General features: G+C 38.1%; 1 protein-coding gene across 1 annotated transcript in view; it reads right to left on the reverse strand.

Moving 5' to 3' along the window:
* MMP16 (matrix metallopeptidase 16) overlaps positions 1–23,045 on the reverse strand; it is a 242,549-nt gene that overhangs the window by 10,394 nt on the left and 209,110 nt on the right. The window contains exons 7-8 of the mRNA XM_050940940.1: positions 16,641–16,779; positions 5,345–5,495 (exon numbers count right to left, since the gene is read on the reverse strand). Of these exons, the coding sequence (XP_050796897.1) occupies positions 5,345–5,495; positions 16,641–16,779 (290 nt within the window). The remainder of the gene's footprint in view (positions 1–5,344; positions 5,496–16,640; positions 16,780–23,045) is intronic.

Here is a 23,045-nt window from a genome sequence, read left to right on the forward strand (position 1 = left end):
CAACTGAAACTGGGCCAACCAGAGCTCTCCTATTTAGCAATACTACCAGGTAACAAAGAAAGTTAATCCTGCTTGCTGATTGGACAGCTGTTTCAAGTAAGTTCACGGAAGATAAAAGACTTCTCCAACTTGACAACTAAATCAACATGCACCTTATTTATACTCAGAGCAATTCTGGTGCTTAGGGCCTCTGCACAGCAACACAGCAAGGAGATATATGCAAAAAACTACATTATGTTTCAGTTGAGATCTTAATCACACAAAAGCCATTGAATTCAGAGTTAAAGTTCCCACAGCAAGCTTATCTCTACTCCTTAAGTGTATTTACTACAACAGTCTTTCGTTACATCTATGATCATACAATATGTATAAAATAATAGAAAATGATATGTACGTTGTGTTCTCTTTGGTGGGAAGGAAAAAAAGTTCAGTGTAGAAATCAGAAGCCGACAAGTTCAAGGCAACCTGAACTTGTGAGAAATAAGAATAAATAATTGATCTTATTTACACTGACGAAGCAGTGTTAATATTCAGCATATGTTTGGAGGCAGCAATACAAAATGATGTATGTGTGCATCTTTGGTTATAAAAATATGTGGTTTCATGGTAATACTGTATCATACAATAATAATGGCATCTTATTTTATGCAGTGCTCCCTCTGCTTAAAGATCCAAGCTTGTTGGGATGTGTTAAAGCTTGCTGTAGGATCTCCAAGTCTGAACTGCCCTTCCCTACTCTTGAATAGTTGTTGCTGTTTATGAAAGAGATAAAATATCCCCTCCTGAACATTTGGAATAGGGCACTTTTGTGCATGCTATGATCATTGAGAAAAGTTCAGTGATCTACTGCACATGCTCAGTACACTACAGTATTTGTAAGTGATCATAACATTATTTCTAAATCAAATTATCTTATCCAAAGTTCCTACAATTTAACAATCATCCTATGTATATATATATATATATAGATAGATAGATAGATAGTTTAATTAATTATATTCCTGCTATATAATTCTATAGGATGATTAAATACAAAACATTAAAAAGAATTATCTATGAAATTCCATGGGTTTTTGAATAATTTACATATTAAATTATTTCCATAATTTTTTACTGTCTTCCAGAAAGGCATCCAGTCTTGATTCAAAGACATCAAGAAACAGAGAGCCCTTCACTTTCCTTGGCAGTTTGTTCCCGTGCTTAACACCCTCTCTGGTAAAATATATGCCTAATTTCCAATTTGAATTTGAATTTGTTTGGCTTCAGCTTCCAGCCATTGGTTCTTGTAAAGCCTTTGTCTGCTAAATTAAAGAACCCTTTAGTACCTGGTGTTTTCTCCCTGTGAAGATTATACACTCTAATCAAGTCACCTTTTAATCTTCTTCTTGATAAGCAAAACAGACTGAGCTCTTTCAAACTCTCACTGTAAGGCTTTTTTTCTAGGTCTTGACAGTCAGTTAAATTAAAAGGTGACAAATTTAAAACTGATAAAAGAAAACAACTGACATCCATAAAAATAAATTTTCTGACTGTGGCATAAAATATTTTTAAAATCCTGATCCCTTAATCTAGTTACATATTCACCAGTAATCAGACTCCAACAAGTCCCATTAGCAACATCATTCTGTCCCCTCATATTAACAGAGTTTTTGGATATCCTTCAGAGCACTATAATAAATGGGGGAAACAACATATAGAAACAATCAACACACGTTTAAAAGATTAAGTGCATCAAACCTTTTTTTCCTTCACCATTTTAATGGTGCATTCCTTAGTTTTCCATTTCTCTTCCTTGGCTTGCTGTGTCTCTGTGTTTAATATTGCATTTTCCTTTTTGTATTCTCTCCCTCCTCCCTTCTATCATTACTGGCTGTCTGACCTTTTCAGTTTATTCTATGTTTATTGTTTCTTGCCCCTTTTTTCCCCCTTCTTGCTTCTCTTTCCTTGTTCTTCCCTGAATTCTTTGTTGTCCTCTCTCCTTTTTAACTCCTCCGAACACTACATAATTCCCTAACTGCTTCCATTCTTTAGTATTCCCCATCCTTGGGTTCCTTGTCCTGCTTCCTGCCAGGATGGCTGAGACAGGTGGTCCTCTTGAGCTTTCAAAAATCGGTGCTCTGGTTATAAATAGTTCCTTTGGAGCACCTAGCTGGTGTAGGCCTGGCAGCCCTGTGATTGCTGCTTTTCTGCACTGCTAGGAAATCTCACTGGGTATGGGCTGATTGTAGTTATCTCTTAAGCAGGGAATCTGTCTACAGTGTGAGGAATAGCGCAGTCCAGGTCTTCCTCAGTATTCAGTGGCTCTCTAAAATATACATTTTTTGCACCCAAAGGAATTAAAAATCAGTTTTTTTCTTTTACAAAATCAGAATCTCTGAAAGAAAACCCAGACTTTCCAAATTCCAATAGGCAGACTCCCTCCGCCAGTGCCAATTACTGGTGCATTGACAGCACGGGACAGGCTGGGGCTCCTCAGTGAATGGTGGATTAGCAATTATGGGGGTGCACTTAGTGGAACTGGAAAAGGGAAAAAACACACACAAGATAAAATAAAAGTGCACATTTGCTAATGTGCTCTATCTAATGCTAGTTATTTAGGCATTCAGCCTTTTAGAGTAATGTAAAGATTTTTAAAAGAAAAAACAGTTAAACTTTACAATGCAGAAAAACAAAAACAATCTCCCCGCCTGAGTTACTGTAAACAGAGTCATGGGTCAAAAGGTGCAAATCTGTCATCACCTGAATAGACACTGTTGCATTCCAATAAGAAAGAAATATATCACCGAGCTGTAAACTCTCCTTCCTCCTAGCTCTCTCATTCAATTTTTTCAGGAGCACTATCTCCCTGGCTCACTTACATGTTTATTGGAATCCCTCTCTCTCTGCACATAGATTAATTTGGATATGTCATAGTCTATAGATGTTTTCTTTAGTACATATGTTCTATTAACAATTTGGGTTTAAAATAATCTTCATGTTGTCATAAACTTCATAGCTGAAGTTTAAGACTTCATAAGCTACCATCCTGCATACCTTTTATTTATATCACTTCTTGGGACTTTTAAAGCTATGTCTACATTCTCTTATGGAGCACATACACCACATATTACTGTCAGGACAAAGTAAACCTAGAGTTCCTTGTATTACATAACTGTATTTGGAGAAACATACCTTCCTACTTTGACTCTGGCATAACCTCTTTCCTATCTTTCATTTCTACCTTATGCTACAAAAGAAGCAAGATTGTGTTGTACCTAGTTCAGAAAAATAACCTATAACAGGCTTATATATACAATTAAAACCAGCAGGAGAATTCAACCCTGACATTACATTAAGAAAAAATTGTGATATAAACAATACATACCAAGAAGCTTAGTGGGATATGGGTTTATTCCCACTGGTGGCTAATATCCTATAATAGCTCAATTATCTCTGCAGGGCTCATGTTCTTCGATTTTCTCCTTACATTCTGTATTGCATTTTCTATCCTGCTGAGCCTTATTATGCTTGTTATGGCTCTAAGTAGCAACTTCTCCATCAATAGAAGTTTCCTTTGACAGTTCTCTAGTTTGTGCTACTGCTAACAGGATTTTTAGGAAGGTGTTGACTTAAACTAGCTGTCTATGAATGGAAATCTATTATAGAATGTCTCTTTTGAGTAAAGCCTAAAGAAAGTATAGCTCATATAAGACTCTTAATGTACATGCACCAAAGAGTCCTGTGGCACCTTATAATGTATAAGGTGCCACAGGTCTCTTTGCTGCTTTTACAGATCCAGACTAACACGGCTACCCCTCTGATACTTAATGTACATGTTTTTCCAGAAACATGCAGGCAGAAAACTATTAACTGATAATAAACTTAAATAAAAAAATCTTCTCATCCACAAGATGCAAACTGTAGGACTGTTTTTGTTCACAGTGGATGCTGATTGTTTGGAATACATTTGAAAGAAAACATGTTTCAAACACCAGAAATTTGGTTCAGTTGCCTACTTCCTTTCCCAAGAATGCTACAGAAATCTGAAGATTATCTATATATTTTTAAAAAAATTGTGGTGCTCTTTAGCATACTATTAACCTAGTTCCACCAAAACAAACAAACAAAATACCAGTATGGTTAACAGCAGTATGATTGACATACTGTACAGCATATTCAAATATATTTCTTAAGATACCCAACAATACTTTCAATGTCTTAAAATACTGAGATCCAAACAACACAGAGTAATAGCAGTAGTAATAATAGTAATAATAATCTTTTTTTGAAGCTAGGTGCTTCAAAGAAAGCAACACACACAAATATAATTTTAATAATATTAATGTGTTTTATGTCTACAAAGTCACATCACTTAAAGTGCTTCACAAAACAATTACTCCTCTGGCCTGTAAGGTAGATAAATATTCTTAGCCTAATTTTATAGATGTAAAAAGCCAGGCACAGAGTTGTTAAGTGACTTGCCCAAGGTCACACAGCAAATATGTTTCACATCTGGAACAAAACACATATCTCCTACCTCTCGGTTCTGTGCTTTATTAACCACAAGCACATGTTGCCTCCTGTAAAGGGACTGTAAACTTTATTTAACAGTAATTCAATTAAACCATGATCCTAAACTGCTCAAGTAGTTCTCTGACTTTTTTTCCCTTTCAGACCTCATTTCTAAATAGTAGCACAGAAGCCATTTTCATGAACTTTAACAGGCTTTGGATCAGGCCCTTCCTGCTTATACGGTAGGGATTAGAAATGAAGGGAGGGGAGGCATGAGGAAAATGGAAGTTAAGATTGAAGATCAGAGAACTATGAGTGAGTAAACTGATATTACATTTTAATTATATTACTTTGAATATTCAAGTTTAAAATAGTTGAAATTCTGAATTTCCTGCTGTTCTTAAAAGGCTTGCCCATCAATAAAGGAGACTCAACATTTCAGTGAGGTCATACAAAATTTTTTCTGGAAAATTCAAAGAAAAATATAAAAACTCAGAGTAAAATAATCTGAAAAGAAGCCTCAAATTTGGGGGGGAGGGGGAAGATTTCAAATACCCCTGCCTCATCCCCCCAGCATTTTGGTGAAATAAATTACAGATATTGAAGAGGAAAACTCAGCTCTTTGTAGAAGAATAGCACAAGTAAAGGCACCATTTAAGTCCTCACAATAGGCTTTAAGTAATGCGTATGCCTTGTGATGGCCCTCTGTACCAGGGCGAATTGCACCCACACTTAATATTTAATAATATAAATGGATTAGATTGTTTCGTTGGGGCAATATGAGGCAACAACAAATGTGTCTTGGCTGACATTAATACATCAAATAATTTCCTTCTAGGATTCCTTTACCAACCTATCTCCTTTGAAGAAGTAGGTTTTCCCAACGTCCTCCCACCAAATTGCTGAATCAATACCATGGGGAGGAATTCCACTTCCAAGTGTTATCAAATCATGAGGGTACCCTGGCTGGAGAGTGGTATCCTTGAAGACCCAGAACTGGTTACCTGAACAAAAGCAGATATATATGTTAACTTCCAGAGCTTTCAGTATTACAATTAAAATATTCTAAGGAAATAAGAAAGACACTCAAACGAATAAAGCAATATGCTGATCCTGCTAAATATATTAAACTGGAAAATGTTTCATGAATGAAGCCACTGAAAAATAAAATGAGATACGGCCGACAGATATCTTATATTTGTACAGCATCTTTTATTCAGTACTACCCCAGAAAATTGTGCAGATAAGCCACATAAGAATTATACTCAGACTGCAAATGAAGTCACCTCGGGAGATGGTGTAATGTAATCCATTTTACAAGAGCAACACTACACAACAGATTTGTTTTTCACATGGGAAGCAGAGTGAATTTCAGGGTAAAACTGAATAGGGAAACATTTAGATTAAAAAAAAATGCATAACTCCTAGAAATTCTGATTTTCCTAGAGACCACATATTCCTATTACCACGTGCTCTAATTGTGATACAGAGAGTTAAAATGTTTACACATGATACACTAGTTCATTTTTAAAGTATTTTAGGAAACTATTTGAACATATCATCTATCACTTTTCTTCCATTGGGCATGCAAAGAGAGGAAATGAGGACATCCTGGCCCCATTTAATTCAATGGGAGTTTTGCCACTGATGTCAATTGGAAGAAAAATTTACCCTTTGAGAAACATTTTCAGATGCACCAAAGTGACTTGGGTGCCTAAGACACATTAGTACTTTCAAAAATGTTATAATCTGTGCTCCTCTTCCTCACCACTCAATCTTTTCCACCAGTCTACTACCCCAGCTTCCCCTATGCATCTGTTTCCTTCCAATCTCCTCCCAAGTCACAGAAGTCTGCAGAAGGTCCCAGGAGGATACTGACTTCCTCCACTACAAAATTGCCTTTTCTTTCTTGTAACATAGCTTTATTTCTCTTTCCTGAGCAACTCCTACAAACTCATCACCTCTCTCTGCCTTGTCAGGCCCCTTCTGAGTTGCTTGGCTCCCTCTTAAACGCCATCTCTAGCTAGAGCATTTTCTGCAGGTGTGGCTGGGCAGGGTCTTTTGGGTCTAGAATTGCTCCTTAACCCCCTTCAGTTCTAGTGTGGGGTTTATACACCCCATCACAGGGCTCTTCAGTCTAGCAGAGAAAGGCACAGTATGATCCAATGCCTAGAAGTTAAAGCTTGACAAATTCAGACTTGAAATAAGATGTACATTTTTAATATTAAGGGTAAGTGACCATTGAAACAATTTACCAAGGGTCATGATGGATTCTCCATCACAGGCAATTTTAAAATCAAAACTGGATTTTTTTTTTTCCAGAAGAGACGCTGTAGGAATAATTTTGGGGAAAATTCTATGACCTGTGTTATGCAGGAGGTCAGACTAGATCATCACTAGATTTCTTACAACAGTCACTTCAATAAGGGTTCACATTCTCATGGCAATCTAAGACAATGTATGTTAATTTTAAAAGGTGGAGGAGGAGTCCTAATATGATGCATACTTTAGGATTAGTAACATCCCAAAATCTTAGTTTGTTCAGTGTCTTCCCTTTTCCTTTGTCTTATGTCATCTGTCCCTGTGTGATGTCATGTTGTGTTTATGCTACGTTGTAAGCTCCATTGGGTAGCGACCATGTATTTATCCTCTCTCTCTATATATAACATTATGGACATGCATGTTGCTAAAAATGTTATTACTAATAACAATATTAATCTGTGAGAGGAATAACTATTACTTAGAAGGCCTGTCAACAGCTTGGCAATCCTTTAGACTGGCATAACAGAAAAGGTCCAGAGAAAGGTAATGAAAATTACTAACCTCTTGGGCCTTACCATACAAAGAGAGAGAACGAAGACCAGTGGTCAGGGACCTGGCATAAAACAGGTGGAACTCATCTGAAATTCATTGCAGCTCCCCACAATAGGACCCCTTGAGTGGAGCTGGTGCATCAGTGGACTTGCCTCTGCTGATTTTATTTCAGCCAACGTCTCCCTTTCTGAAGCCATAACCATCCTATTAATCACTTCTAAGTTGCCAATAAGTGGAGTTTCAACCATGACCATTAACACTAGTTTAAATTGGAAAAAATCAGTGGTGAAACTGATCCAAAAAATGTAAACCAGATATTTGTCCCTCCTAACTCACTATATACAGAAACACCCTTATCTATGACAGCCAATGGAAAAGATGTTTCAAAGTGCATTTGCCTAGCTACACGTCTTTGCAGATAGCCCAGTGGCACATGACAGACATAAGAGTGGCAGTCCATACTAGTCATTGTATTAACTATGTGGCTGGGCAGGCTGCTTCACAAACACTTATCTACCCTTAGGCACTATCTTATGTAAATATTTTATAAGGAAACTTGACTTCGCCCCAAAGACCTAGGATCAAGTCTATGCCAGAGTCACTGGGATGGAAAATCTAGAAAGCTGTATTCCCAGTTTGTTTTATATTTTAGTTATCCCTCTGTGGTATTAAATAAGGGAATTCTTAAAAAAAGTAAAGGAAGGCTTTATCCCCTCACTTGTACCTCAGCAATTTACAGCATGCTTTTCTTTTCATCACATTTTTAATTAGGAAAGGGGATACAGTTTTAATCCCTCCCATGCTGGGTTTGCAAAGTAAATCTTTTATCAGTTTCTTTGCAGCTGCTTGTCACCCGCACTTTCAAGCAGAGGTATTCCAGCTTGCCTGAGGATACATTTCCTGACACAAAGTCCCAGGTCACTATTGGTGCATTTGGCTTTAGGAGGCATTTGTAGAAGCCTGGTTCAGTATATTTTCCAGTGTATCAGCACCAGAGGAAAAAAGTGTGAACATGTGAAATTTATAGTTGCTCTAGAAAATTCCTGTCATTCAACCTAGTTTTCTCATATTCTCCATCGTGTGCTCCTATACTGTGAACCTAATACTGCCTTCCAATAATGAAAACAAAGGCTTTCTGAAAGGTGTCTTACAGAAGATTCTTATGGAAAGACTTCCCTTCATTTCACATCTGATAGAGAGACCTAGACACATATAACCAGACTCTCTCTTCTTAAAATGTAGAAAATTCATCAGGCACATGTACATTAATGTGGCCTTAGAAATACTGAAGCAGCTATCAGCACCTTTGTGACAAAAGAAATCACAAGGAAAAGAGTGGTGAACCCACATGTATGTTCATCATAAAACTTGAACTTTTTACTTCATTAAAAAGATAACAAAGATAATTTATGTTTACTTTTCCAACATGCAATAAGACAAGAACCAGATTTTCAAACTGTCAACTGCATAGTTTGGTGTCTTCTCTAGAAATTTCCTAGAAGAAAGTAAGTCATGATTACATTTCCATTTCTAGCAGGGGACGCTCAGTGTAAAACAGAAAGGTGTTGTCAAGTCTCTTTTCTATAGGTTGTTAGCATGTATATATTTGGAAGATGAGGAAATGAAGATGACGTGATACAGCCAATCAAAGACGCCAGATTGACATTACACATTGAGAAACACTGATCATCTTCAGAGCTATTGCATGTGCCAGGCAAGAGGAAGAAAGCATTCAGAGAAGACCTGCAGGGAGCTTTGTAAAGTATAGAAAATAAAGAAGAGTTAGTCTATGAAGAGTGATCCTTTGAAATCCACAAAAGATTAGGTCTGTGCTGACCTAAAGGCCATTACATTTAATTTAATTAGGATGCTCTACAAAACTTAATCCTAGGGATGATAAGGCTCTATCCTGAGTGTTTCAGACATTCATTTCAGGTGGCCACATCTTTAGTATTTCGCAGTTCTCTTTCTCAGCTGAATTATACCTCTGAGTCTCAAAACTACAGGTTCACTTGGCTGTATAAATGGATGGCTTCAGAAAGAGATCATAGTTGCAAGTACAATACTGAGAGAAGGATCATGTTTTCTGGACCCTTCCAGTTGGTACTTATGGTGCAAACAACAGATGGTGTTCAATGAATGATACTGTGCCAGGTCATTTCTGTTTTAGAAGATCATTCAAAATGACAGTTGCTGAGCAGCATGAAGATGCATGTTCTACAATGTATGCAATATTACTATTTCCATGTCTCACAAAGAGTAGTTGTTAGAAAATGATAATTGCCAACTGTATCCAATGAGTCAAATTTTGCTCTCACATATGCATGATCAAACCCTGAAATAACTGGGATGAACATGAATATTATAAAAGGACAGCATAACTGAGCCGAATATCTGTTGTATATTCAGGGGGTGCTGGAGCAGGCACATGTGTGACAAAAGCAAGGCAAGACTAGAGTGAAACTCTTAATGAAATCCTCCTTAGCAAATTTCTTCCTTCTATTTAAGGAAATTTACTGTTGAGGGTAACTGGAGAGAACTTAAACCTGAGACTGTAGGACACTGAGCACTTTAGCAATTATGGGCAAGACCTCTATTGGTTATAACTAGAGAGCATTTAATATTTGCATTCTAAGATATGTTTAGTCTGCTATAACTGTGACCATTATTAATGGGAAGCATTATAAATAAGAAACCTAAGTGTTCTGTCTGGCTGCAGCTTTTTGTTGTTGTTGTTCTTCCTCATGTGGAGAAATGATATTGGAAAGTGGTTGACTGTTGGTCAGGGAAGCACTTAGTGGGAGGAGAACTACAATTCAGAAGAGTGTCAGCAAGAATCTGAAGCTTTCACACTCAGAACTGAATACTAAGGGGGATTTAAATTACAGATCAGAGTTTGATTGTAGCTGGGATTAATTTCATTTATTTCTAGTTTTAATGAGCTAATTTGAAGTGACTTCAAAATTGTATCCAAATGAGTGGTTAAGTCACATTACTCATTATTTGCTTTCATTTAGTCTATATCTAGTTTCTTTTATAAGTTATAGGAACAATGTACTGAAGACCTGTTTATTCATTATGATTACAATAAAAATAAGGAAAGAATACCAGACATTATTTGAACAATAATGGTGTGATCCTTCTTCCAGATACATGGTCACTCATATGATAAGGCACGTGACCTATCTCCTTGGCAGCAGCAAGCACTACATTTATTTTACAAAGTTGTTCCTTGCAGGTCTGGTTTGTGGATTTATTATTCTTATAGATTTTAATAAATCACTCTGTTTCATAAAGTTTAGTCCATCTTCCGACTGTTTCATTTTCACCATCTATTCCCTAATATAACAACAAGCAGGATGGTAAGATCACAGGCTGAGAATGAAGCAAGTGATAAAGTCAAAATGTTTTAGTTTTTTGCAGTAATGCTTAGCTAAATACCCAACACCACAGGGAAACAATTTGAAAAAAATGGACTGTGATTTTAACTACCTGAAGTCTTTGAAAATCTATTGCTGCCTTTCTGAAAATTGATTAGAAATACAGGACAAAAACAAAGAATATATATGTTTGCTTTAGCATACTGAGGTTTTGCTAGTAAATATTGGTTATTTTAGACTATTTAATTATCTACTGACCATTACAACCAACCACAGAGGAGAGATCAACTATACTACATTCCCTTTTGTATATAATCAGGATGTAAATTAATCAAAGGTTTCTTGAGTTCTCAAGAACTAGTGGAGTATTTTTTTCATGCCATCATTATGCAAAAATAGAATTATGGTATGTACATTTTACAAGTACTGTGTACAGTATTTAAAGTATTTAATATAACAAATATTAGGAAAAAATCTACTCATAGCAATAAAATCCATTAAAAAACCTCCTTTCATATCTCTTTGTCTTCCTCATTCACATTCTGGAACTCTCTTCTCCCCAGTGTTCTCATTCTAAATATTTTGTACCTCAATCCCAGTATGTTTTGTCCTCCTCCCTTTTTCCTCTAAACTTTTCCAAGTCCTTCTATTTATCTAGCTGGATCCCGTCACTTCCCTATTTACTGCTTCGTGATGCCTCACTACAAGTACATTTTAGCTTTCAAAATGAAACTGTCAAAGTAGTGGGATAAGAATTATTGAGAGTTATGGTGGCAGTGGTAGTGCGAAATTTATAACAGCTTTTCCATTGCTACATTTGGCTGGCCATAGGTTTCAACAACGCAGATGTCTTGACAGTTTCATTTTTAACACTATTTAAATTCCAAAAGGTACACGGAATAAATTTTACTATCTACATTTTTGCCATTTTATAAATACATATGTATTTTTCTGGTGTTATTTTATTATCATTATTCAGTATAGCTGCCAGTACTGACTAACAATAAGAATATAAACATCTGGTTTTTATAAGCAGCCTTCTATGTTATACCACATACCTTGCATGCATTATGAGCCACAAGAAAGAAGGCTGTGTGTCTTCAACTCCCAAAAACAGCAAGCATTGCTTTATAGCCATGCTTTCCAAGTGTGCTACTGAATTTTTACAAATGTTTTTCCTTGTATAAATAAATATTAATGTAAATTGAAGGGACATAAAACTAGTTCCCATTGAAAACCAAAAAGTCTCAATGCTTTGCGGGGAAAGGGAGATTTGATTCTACAAAAGCAGCAAATTTTTTACAAGTAGCCATAATTTATTAAATATGCCCCTAAAATCAGTGGTCTCCACAGACAGACAGTACAGAAAATACACAGCAAGATGTGGTGATAGTATTTATTAGTATGAATTTGGGATAGCAGAGCTGTAAATTATGAATACTGTCTCAAAGGAATGCAAATAACACCTGCATACCATACCACCGTTACAGATCATCTGCATGCGCCTTGTATTTAACAGCATAAGTCTGCTAGAAAATGTAAGCTTGTTTTAAAGATTTTTATTTAGCTTCTATTTTATATTTCTTCTTCTTTAAAGCAGTATTGCCTCAGTGCCATTAATCCAGTTGCACAGGCGGAGGGAGAGATGACTGAGTACGAACAAATAAAACCAAACCCTCAAAACCTAAAAAAAGTATCTTAAGTAGGTTTTCTAATAATCAAGTTGTTTCAAATTTCAGGTCTGCTGTCTCCTAAACATTGAGGGCCCAAATCAAATACATTATAGATCATTGAGATGGAATTAGAAAGGGTTGTTTCCAGATTTCTCATGTCAGAAAGCAGGCTTTTCTGTCCAACAAGATGCTGCATCTTAAAAATGCCACTGGGGCTAGGTTGCATATTGCTTGTCCTTGACCTTGAATCAGTGCAATTTTACTGGGAAAAACAAGGTGAAGATTGCTTACTGACAACTGTGTTTGACTGAATCGTCTTTTCTCCCATCCTATGGGCAACGGCAGTGTTATTGCTCCATAGATCCGAAAACATGAGAGAAAGATCTGTCAATCATATAAGTCCTAGTCCACCTACTTCCTTTTAATAACAAAACCTCCAAAGCAAGAAAAGAGAGAAATTTTGATGGAAAATTCACCTTGAGGTCCTTTTGAAGCCTGCCCATAGGAAGCAGAGGATGTTCTGAAGGAAGCATAAATACATATTCGCCTCTTTCTCCAGCACAAAGTAGAGATTTGAGAGTACTATATGTGTTGTAGTTGAGATTGAGCGTTACTTACCTCAAGAGAAGCAACCAGAGACTTCCTCTAAGAAACCTACGGTTATAAATACTGCTTCTGCTCAGCCACCAGACTGTTAAGCCTGCGTGATCTCTAGGCACCATAAGTGGAGGAGTTAAATTTTATCCCAGGTCTGTGCTTCTGTCCCAAGGAACTGTATCTATACTTTACACAAATTATTTTGGTATCCATGGCCCATAAGTTACTGAATGATTCTGTCCCTGCACCGGACAAGCAAAGAAGAATAAACAAAGCCTGGATCAGCAGATGGATAGTAGGTAAATATCCTTTTGGTTCACTGAGTAGGGAAGGAAGATAGACTTAAAGAATGGGCTCGGTAATTTCTATCTGCAACTTTGACTACAATGTAAGGGAGACGATTACTATGATGCAGGACGGTGAGCCTGGAGAAGACGGTCCTTAGGGAACTCTGCAGTCTATTGTTACTTTATCTTGATCTTCTCTTGAGAGTTACAGAGGTCTAACAGTTTGATCTTTGCATGGACTTCTACACCCCAGTTTCAGAGGCACAAATAACACTGGCTGAAAACGGAAATCCTTGTGGATCTGTATACTACACACAGAAATAAGCTGACAATTGAGGAGATGTGGCAAGAATGCACCCGACCTCTATATCCAGCTCAACAGAGGGTGACAAGATCTTTGTGGAGGATTCTGAAAACAAAGGGGAAGTGGGCTGTTTCTAACACAACTAATATAACAGTATGAGCCTTGGAGAATGAGAAACCTACTTTCTGGCCTCTGCTCTACACACATTAATGCAAAGCTGGCGGAGAAGGCAGAAAAGAGCATGGCATTGATTGGAAATATACAATCTAGATCTTCAGAGAACACTGTGTGTTTCTGTCCCATGGGACAGTAGCCAAGGATCTACAATGGCTGGTCTTTATTTCTCAGAGGTGATGCCTTTGATGGCAGAGTGCAGCAAGAGGCCATTAAAAAATAAAAGAGAGTACTGACATTTTGAGGATTCCAGCTATAGGAAAACAAGGGTCTTGTGGTTCTTGCTGTGCAAGGCTTGTACTCCCAGGCATCCTGGTGTCCTGGATCTAAGGAATACTGAGGAAGGCCTGCGTCTGCTCTCTGTACTGAAATTCAGGCCATGTATGGTGGGAATCATCCGCTAATGAATGCAATAGGCAGAGTGGGATCACTATGAGGGAAAAGGACCCTAGGCCTTCAAGCACCCTAAAAAGTGACTGTGTAAAAAGGTGTTATGAGGTTCTGTGTTCACTGAGTCTCATTGATTTGCATCTCAATTTTCAGTTCCATTTGCAGCTAAACCGAGCTTTTTCCGCTTTCTTAGCTGCCATGCTTATAAACTCATCCATGGCCTGGGGGCTAAAATGATTTCTTTCTATTTCTCATATTATCACCATAAATTAAGGTTCTGCAGGCTGAATTAAGCCTGCACATTATAACTTACTTCATATTATGACTTTCATCTGTGCAAACTACTTATGATTACTGGAGTTTACACAAATGGACTTAAGGGCCCAGGAAATGCTGACACATTTGTTAAAAGAAAGTTGGTGGTAGCTGGGCATATGAAATCCACTGGGCCACGGACAGAGAGAGGTTCTAAATACACAGTGATGGGCAACCCTACAGAAACCCAGACAGAAAACACCTAACCAGGGATCTACATAGAACCAACACCCTACAACAATGTGGCTAGGTTGAAAGGTGAGGAGAGGTGGAGTTGAGGAGCTGATATGCAGCACATTGGTCTATTCCTCCCTGATTCCTTGGTTACTGGATGGAAGCAGCTATAGGAGGTAGCTGCTTTACTCTCTGTGTAACTGGGGCCCTGGAGAGAGCAGACACAGGAGAGTTGATGTCTCCTGTGTGCTGCTTTTTTCTCTCTTTCCATTTATCCTTGCTTCTATGCTTCTTCATCTTTTCTTGGGCTAGAATAGGAAAAGAACGAATAAGGCAGAATGAAAGAGAGCACAGGGGGTGAAATACTGAGACAGCTGCTGCTCTACCCTTCCAGCATGTAGAAGGTAAAAACCAAGAAGAAATGAGTAGACTGGTACTTATACACTACCTGTGACTGACAGATCTTTGCCTCTTGCTTGCTGAATAGTTCAGTCATAACACCCTCCTACTACTGCTTTATTAGGAAGGAGGGGAGTAGAGGGATGCATGACAATCTTTTTTGTGGTACAGTACAACTTTTATATTAGAAAATGCCAACTGTTGCTTATAGGTTTGGAACACTGGACATAATCGAGAAAGATTAGAAGGCAGAGTGTTATTGAAAAGGTTAAAAGTGGAGAATAAAATTCAGTTTATCATATGGTATACATTTTATGAGCTGGCTTTGGAATTTAGCACATGCATACAGACATAAAAGGCACGTGTTGTGTGCTATCATATAGTAAATAAAGTAAATACAAAGACATGTAACTTCTATGTCTCAAACAAGGTGCAAGTTCTTTTCATCATCATTGCCTGTATTAAACTGTTGTGTTGTATTTCTGCACAATTACAATTACACCTTCACACTCTAGAGGTGACCATACTTGAGTAGTGAATGAAATGCTTCTTGTACCTCCACGCTAGTTCTACTATAGTACAGGTGGGTCCATTTTTTGACCTAATAACCTTTTTCATATTTTGAAAAAATGGCTGGGAAAATGTCTGCACTGTTCTTCTACCTTTTCATAGGCATAATTATATGAAAAAGAACAAAAGAGCCAGTCGCAATCCATATAGTTAACTCTAATAGCTTCACAACTGGATTCTTTATTCTCAAATCACATTCTCCTTTGTTTTCACAGTTCTTACCTTATAAAGTAATTACATTTTACATTGGTTCCATTTCAAATGAACAGGTTCCAATGATAAACTACTATTTATCTACCATAAAGTATAATTTTCACATTAAATCTGAATTAGATGCATATTTAAGAACTTTAATTTTAAAGAACAGCTGATGCCTGGAGTAAAACTTAAAAAAAAGTTACTTATTGCTTAGCAACAATTCAATCCACTTAACATTATTTTCTGAGGTTTTTCCTCTTTTTTAAAAAATGACTAGGGACATTTGCATGAAACCGGGATATCTGTTAATAATTCATTTCCCACTTCAAATTTGTAGCATCATAATTTCCAGACCAAATAATTACAATGTGGCACACATAACACATGATAAAATATACACAGCAGGAACAGATGTCACTTAGAAATATGCAAATACCCTAGTAATAAGAGAAATGAAGAAAGAGAACTAGAAAAAAATATAAAGAAACTCACTCATTCATACTTTCTTAATCCAGACAACCTGTAGTTCACGCACAAAAAGTGTGAGCAAAGACTTAATAGCAGATCATTGCTGTATGGTCTTTACTAGTAAGACTTACCTACTTTTACAAAATATACCCCAAAATCACTAATATGAAGTATTATCATTAATGATAACAATAGTTGCCCACTGTGCAAAGTATGTTAGATGCTGGTTTTTTATTATCTGTTCACTTATTTGCTAATTCTCTACATTCTGAATTTGCAAAGGGTATGACAAGCCACTAGTGAAAATAAATAAAATTTTACTTCACTATAAGAAGAAAGTTTTTAAATGTTTCTATGAGGTGTCGGCAGGCCTGTAAATGTCACCTAGATTTCTTGCCCTTCTTACCTTTAAAGAAAACAAAATTCCCTTCGCTGTTTTCATAGACTGCATCGACACTTGGAGGCAAACCCCTCCAGAAGTAGGTAATCTGCATGGGGTATCCATCCATCACCCTGTTGTTTCTAACACGCCAAAACCACTGATCCTGGAAAGCAAACAAATGCATCTCTTAGCACACTGGAGGCCTCTATACTTGTTGATCTGTTTCTGAGAGGTAGAAAAGCCATTGAATGTCAGTTTAGGACAACAAAGTTTCCTATCTGTCTAACAATATCTGTATTAATAATGAAGGAGTACAGAACTGAGTTTACCCTCAGCAGAGAAATGGAAGGAAAAAAATGTCCCTCTTAAAGAGTGATCTAACAATTTCTTAAAAACAAAAATAAAAAACACAAACAAAGCAAAGGTGCATTCAAAGGAGAGGCAGAAGTTTGGGGATATTTCTTACCAAATATCTGACAGTTCTGTAACAGATGTCCATTTTGCTTAAAAAGGAAAGGCAAGAGAGTGTGTATACTGTAAACTACCACTGCTCAAATTCCACTCAGTTACACTGGTAGAACACAATGGAACTATTTTAGGCTTACAATGGGGTAGCTAAGAACAGATTTTGGGTCCATGTTTGAATTACAGCACTATGTTTTTGAATATCTGATATATTTGCAATGTCTAAAAGTAAGATGGGCACAAGACACCGGTGTCCATTCTAGTTAAATTTGTTGTTCTGTAGGAAAGCCCAGTAAATTTAACAGAAATCTTTGTCAGAAATTTGTTTCGGAAGAGTTAATAATAAAAGTTTAAATAGGCTTTCCCCTCTTGGTTTGTTTCTTTTGAAAGCCCCTAGTAGTTTGAGTGAACAATCAAGGCCAAATTTCAGCCCTCAGTACTTCATTGCATATTTCCGAATCCTGTACTAAGTTACATGAGTGAGTGCCTGGAAGCAGCCCCATCATATATTTGGTGAATAATCAATTTCATAAAAAGCGACAAAGAGTCCTGTGGTACCTTATAGACTAACAGACATATTGAAGCATAAGCTTTCGTGGGTGAATACCCACTTTGTCAGATCCATGTGGTGATCCAGACTAGCATGGCTACCTCTCTGATACTTAACACCGATCAATTTCATGTCATCTTCTAAAACTGCAGATACGCAGATACCCAGATCTGTATGTTTCCCAAAATGTGAATTTATTATTAATCTGAAAAGTGTCAGATGGACATCCCTGGAGATTGAAGCCCTCTCTGCACAGAAGAGATACAGCCTAGGGAACATCACTGTGATCTGCCCCACTCCATCCTGACAACGGGCCTAAAGCAAAGCTCAGGAAAGTCAGTGGAATGATGCCTGTCGATTTTAACTGGATTGGGTTCAGCGCTCGTGTGCGAGCCCTGGTCTGAACGGACTATTTCCAGGGCTCTGAGGATAGTTCATTTTGTAATCTGATTCACTTCTTCTCTGCAGTAACTGATAACAAGGAGACTAGGATCAACATTTGTGATGGGAGATTTGGAATGTGGTGGTCTCAGTTCAGGTCTTAGTGGACTAATGTCCCCATTGCAAATCTACCATCAAAACTGTTGGCACTGGCCTCCGTTAGCAGTTATTCCACTAAAAATTGCACTAAGACCATCAACTCACAGCACATGGATCATCACGTGGCAAAGATTTTCCATCCCTATATGTGATACTAAACAATAAGTGAGATGGTGAAAGGTTATGTTTCCCATGGCACAGTCAATACTGCAGACTCTCAATTCTCTTGTATTTTCATTGTTTACAATAACATATCTCTACGGGCTAAACCAGTGTTTCTCAAACTGGGGCTGGGATGAAGTGGGGGTGGAGCCTGGGGCTGAGCAGGACGCTTGAGGGTCCACGGAAATTTTTAAAATCAAAATGGGGTCCCAGGGTTGCTAAAGTTTGAGAACCACTGGGCTAAACTATGGTTGCTGAGTGACTGATCCATGCTGAGGATGCACTGCCCAAGCTGGGAAATGTAGGGAAGTTATTTTGTCTGCACTAGGGGAATGCAGGAAAAGCTGCCCTTGCTATCTCTCTTCAACACTGGTAACCACAACTTCTTAGTTCTTCCAGTGCAACCGTATCAACATGTCGAGATAGGGGGCCCTGATCAAGTGCTTACTCCTTTTGTGTGTGGACTGCAAACCTAATTACTCTATGACAGATGATAGCCCTGAAGTAATGAACGCACTGAATCACTTTCCTGTGACAAGTAAAGGTTATCCCTCTTCTTACCCTTTAACATGAAATCCCGACTGTATAAGAAATAATACAGAATTAATTATTACTGGGGAAAAAAACCCAAAACAAAACAGAAAAATATCGTATCTTGTCACATCTCTGTATCATGGCAGCCTAGACCTTCTGTCTGAATAGGTCAAGCTGCCGAGCAAACCAGATCTGTAGTGTTCTGGGAACTGATGCAGCTTTGAAACCAAACTAATATTTTTGCTGGAGCAGGTGTACAATGGGTTGTATTCATCACCCTTCTCAAGTATAAGTCACAACTCTCTCTAGTTCATTTTTCCACTGATGCAATTATTCACAAATTTGTGAAGAAAATATTAACCTTACATAGAAACTGTCTAAGTGCATCCAGAATAGAAGGGATGTTTCAGTGTACAGTGCAGGAGAGGAGCCAATGGTTGTAACACATGTAGATATCAATGACATAGGAAAAGGTAGGTGAGAGATCCTGGAGGCCAAGTTTAAGTTACTAGGTAAGAGATTTAAGATGAAATGCTTCCAATTCCACACACAGAGCCAGTTACATAGGCAGAACTGAAGTATCTGAATGAGTGGTGTCTGGAGGAGGGATTTAAGTTTATTAAGAATTGGGGAAACTTTCGTAAAAGGAAGCACCCATACAGGAAAGATGAGCTCCACCTAAACCAAAACAGAATCAGATTGCTGGTATATAAAATTTAAAAAAGTTGTAGAGAATTTTTTAACTAAGGGCTGGGGGAAAGCCGATAGGTGTAAAGGAGCACATGGTTTGGACAGAGACATCCTTTAGTGGAAGATTACTAATGGGAATTCTCTATATCCTAGTACATAGGAGAAGATCAAAGTTGATAATGTGCAGATAGGAGCTGAAGAGAAACAGTCAAACGAAAATGAGTCCCACTCACTTTCATCACATGAAGGCAGACAACTAAATATTGACAAACTTTATAAGCATATATATAAACTCTACATATAAAATGATGAGATCTAAATTAGCTGTTACCACTCAAGGAAGAGATCTTGGAGTCCCTGTGAATAGTTCTCTGAAAATATCCACTCAGTGTGCAGTGGCAGTCAAACAAGTGAACAGAATGTAGGGAATCATTAGGAAAGGGATAGACAATAAGACAGAAAATATCATATTGCCTCTATATAAATCCATGGTATGCCCATATGTTGAATACTGTGTGCAGATGTGGTCGCTCCCTCGCAAAAAAGATATATTGGAATTGGAAAAGGTTCAGAAAAGGGCAACAAAAATGATTAGGGGTAGGGAATGGTTTCCGTACAAGGAGAGATTAATATGACTGGGATTTTTCATCTTGGAAAAGAGATGACTAAGGGGGGATACGATTGAGGTCTATGAAATAATAACTTGTGTGGAGAAAGTAAATAAGGAAGTGTTATTTACTCCTTCTCATAACACAAGAACTACAGGGTCACCAAATGAAATTAATTGGCAACAGGTTTAAAACAAACAAAAGGAAGTATTTCTTCACACAACACACAGTCAACCCATGGAACTCTTTGCCAGTAGATGTTGTGAAGGCCAAGACTATAACAGGGTTCAAAAAAAAACTAGATACATTCATTAAGTATAGTTCCATCAATGGCTATTAGCTAAAATGGGCATGGATGGTGTCCCTAGCCTCTGTTTGCCAGAAGCTGGGAATGAGCGACAGGGAACGGATCACTTGATGACTACCTGTTCTGTTAATTTCCTCTGGGGCACTTGACATTGGCCACTGTCGGAAGACAGGATACTGGCCTAGATATGCCTTTGGTCTGACCCAGTATGGTCATTCTTATGTTCTTATAAGTGCTCTAAACAAATGCTAGAAGTCTTTATACTAAGATGGGTGAACTTGAATGCCTGGTATCAAATGAGGATATTGATATAATAGGCATCACAGATACTTGGTGGAATGATGACAATCAATGGGACATGGTAATCATAGAATCATAGACTATTAGAGTTGAAAGAGACCTCAGGAGATCATCTAGTCCAACCCCCTGCTCAAAGCAGGACCAACTTCAACCCCAATCACAATTAAATCATCCCAGCCAGAGCTTTGTTAAGCCAGGCCTTAAAAACCTCTAAGAATGGAGATTCCACCACCTTCCAAGGTAACTCATTCCAGTGCTTCATCACCCTACTAGTGAAATAGTGTTTCCTAATATCCAACCTAGACCTCCCTCATTGCAACTTGAGACCATTGCTCCTTGCTCTGTCATCTGTCACCACTGAGAACAGCTGAGCTCCACCCTCTTTGGAACCCCCACCTTCGGGTAGTTGAAGGCTGCTGTCAATCCCCTCCTCACTCTTCTCTTCTGCAGACTAAACAATCCCAGTGCCCTCAGCTTCTTCTTGTAAGTCATGTGCCCCAGCCCCTTGATCATTTTTGTTGCCCTCTGCTGGACACTTTCCAATTTGTCCACATCCTTTCCGTAGTGGGGGGCCCAAAACTGGACACAATACTGCAGATGTGGCCTCACCAGTGCTAAATAGAAAGGAATAATCACTTCCCTCGATCTGCTGGCATTGCTCCTACTAATGCAGCCCCATATGTCGTTAGCTTTCTTGGCAACAAGGCCATACTGCTGACTCATATCCATCTTCTCATCCACTGTAATCCCCAGTTCTCTTTCTGTAGAGCTGCTGCTTAGCCAGTCGGACTCCAGCCTGCAGTAGTGCATGAGATTCTTCCATCCTAAGTGCAGGACTCTGCACTTGTCCGTGTTGAACCTCATCAGATTTCTTTTGGCCCAATCCTCCAAATTGTCTAGGTCACTCTGTACCCTATCCCTACCCTCCAGCATATCTATCTCACCCCACAGTTTAGTGTCATGGGGGCGTTTCAACTATCCGCATATTGACTGGGCAATTGCTACCTCGGGACAGGATGCTGGGATAAGGTTTCTAGACACCATTAATAACTGCTTTTTGGAGAGCTAGTCCTGGAATCCACAAGAGGAAAGGCTTTTCTTACTTCAGACTTAAGTGGTACACAGGATTGGGACAAACTGTGAATATAGCTGAACCATTTGGTAGTAGCAACCATAATATGATTAAATTTAACATTCTTGGAGGTGGGAGGGAATACCAAAGAACCTACTACAGACTACCAAGTGTGGTATGGAGCCTATTGCTTAAATCAGCCTCTGTTCCGGATGACTGGAGGATTGTTAATGCAATGCCATTTTTTTAAAAAGGTACTAGAGGTGATCCTGGCAATTACAGGCCAATAAGCCTGACTTCAGTGCCAGGCAAGTTAGTTGAAATGAGAGTAAAGAACAGAATTATCAGACGCATAGAAGAACACAATATACTGGGAAACAGTCAATATGGCATTTGTAAAGGGAAATCATGCCTCACCAATCCATTCGAATTCTTTGAGGGGGTGAATAAATGTGGACAAGGGTGATCTAGTAGATATAGTGTTTTTGGACTTTCTGAAAGTCTTTCATAAGATTCTTCACCAAAGGCTCTTCAGCAAAGTAAGGAGTCATATCATAAGAGGAAATGCCCTCTCATGCATCAGTAACTGGTTAAAAGATAGGAAACAAAGTGTAGGAATAAATGGTCAGTTTTCACAATGGAGAAAGGATAATAGTCAGGACCCCAAGGATCTATACTGGGGATAGTGTTGTTCACCATATTTATAAAAGATCTGGACAACAGTGAGGAGGCAAAGTTTGCAGATGATACAAATTTACTCAGGTAGTTAAGTCCAAAGCTGTCTGCGAAGAGTTACAAAGGGATTTCACAAACTGGGCGACTGGGCAACAAAATGGCAGATGTAATTCAATGTTTATAATTGCAAAGTAATGCACATTGGAAAACATAATTCCAATTGTACATACAAAATACTGGGGGCGAAAACAGCTATTAACAGTCAAGAAAGAGATCTTGGAGTCATCGTGGATAGTCCTTGGAAAAAATCTGTTCCATGTGTAGCAGCAGTCAAGCAAGCTAACAAAGTGTTAGGAACCATTAGGAAAGGGATGGAAAATAAAATAGAAAGTATCATATTGCCACTATATAAATCCATGGTATGACCACACCTTGAATACTGAGTGCAGTTCTGATCATTCCATCTCAAAAAAGATGTATTAGAATTGGGAAATGTTTAGAGAAGGGCAACAAAAATGATTAAGAG

Source organism: Gopherus flavomarginatus, chromosome 2 (genome assembly GCF_025201925.1).
Source record: "Gopherus flavomarginatus isolate rGopFla2 chromosome 2, rGopFla2.mat.asm, whole genome shotgun sequence".
In the NCBI taxonomy this organism is placed as follows: domain Eukaryota; kingdom Metazoa; phylum Chordata; order Testudines; family Testudinidae; genus Gopherus; species Gopherus flavomarginatus.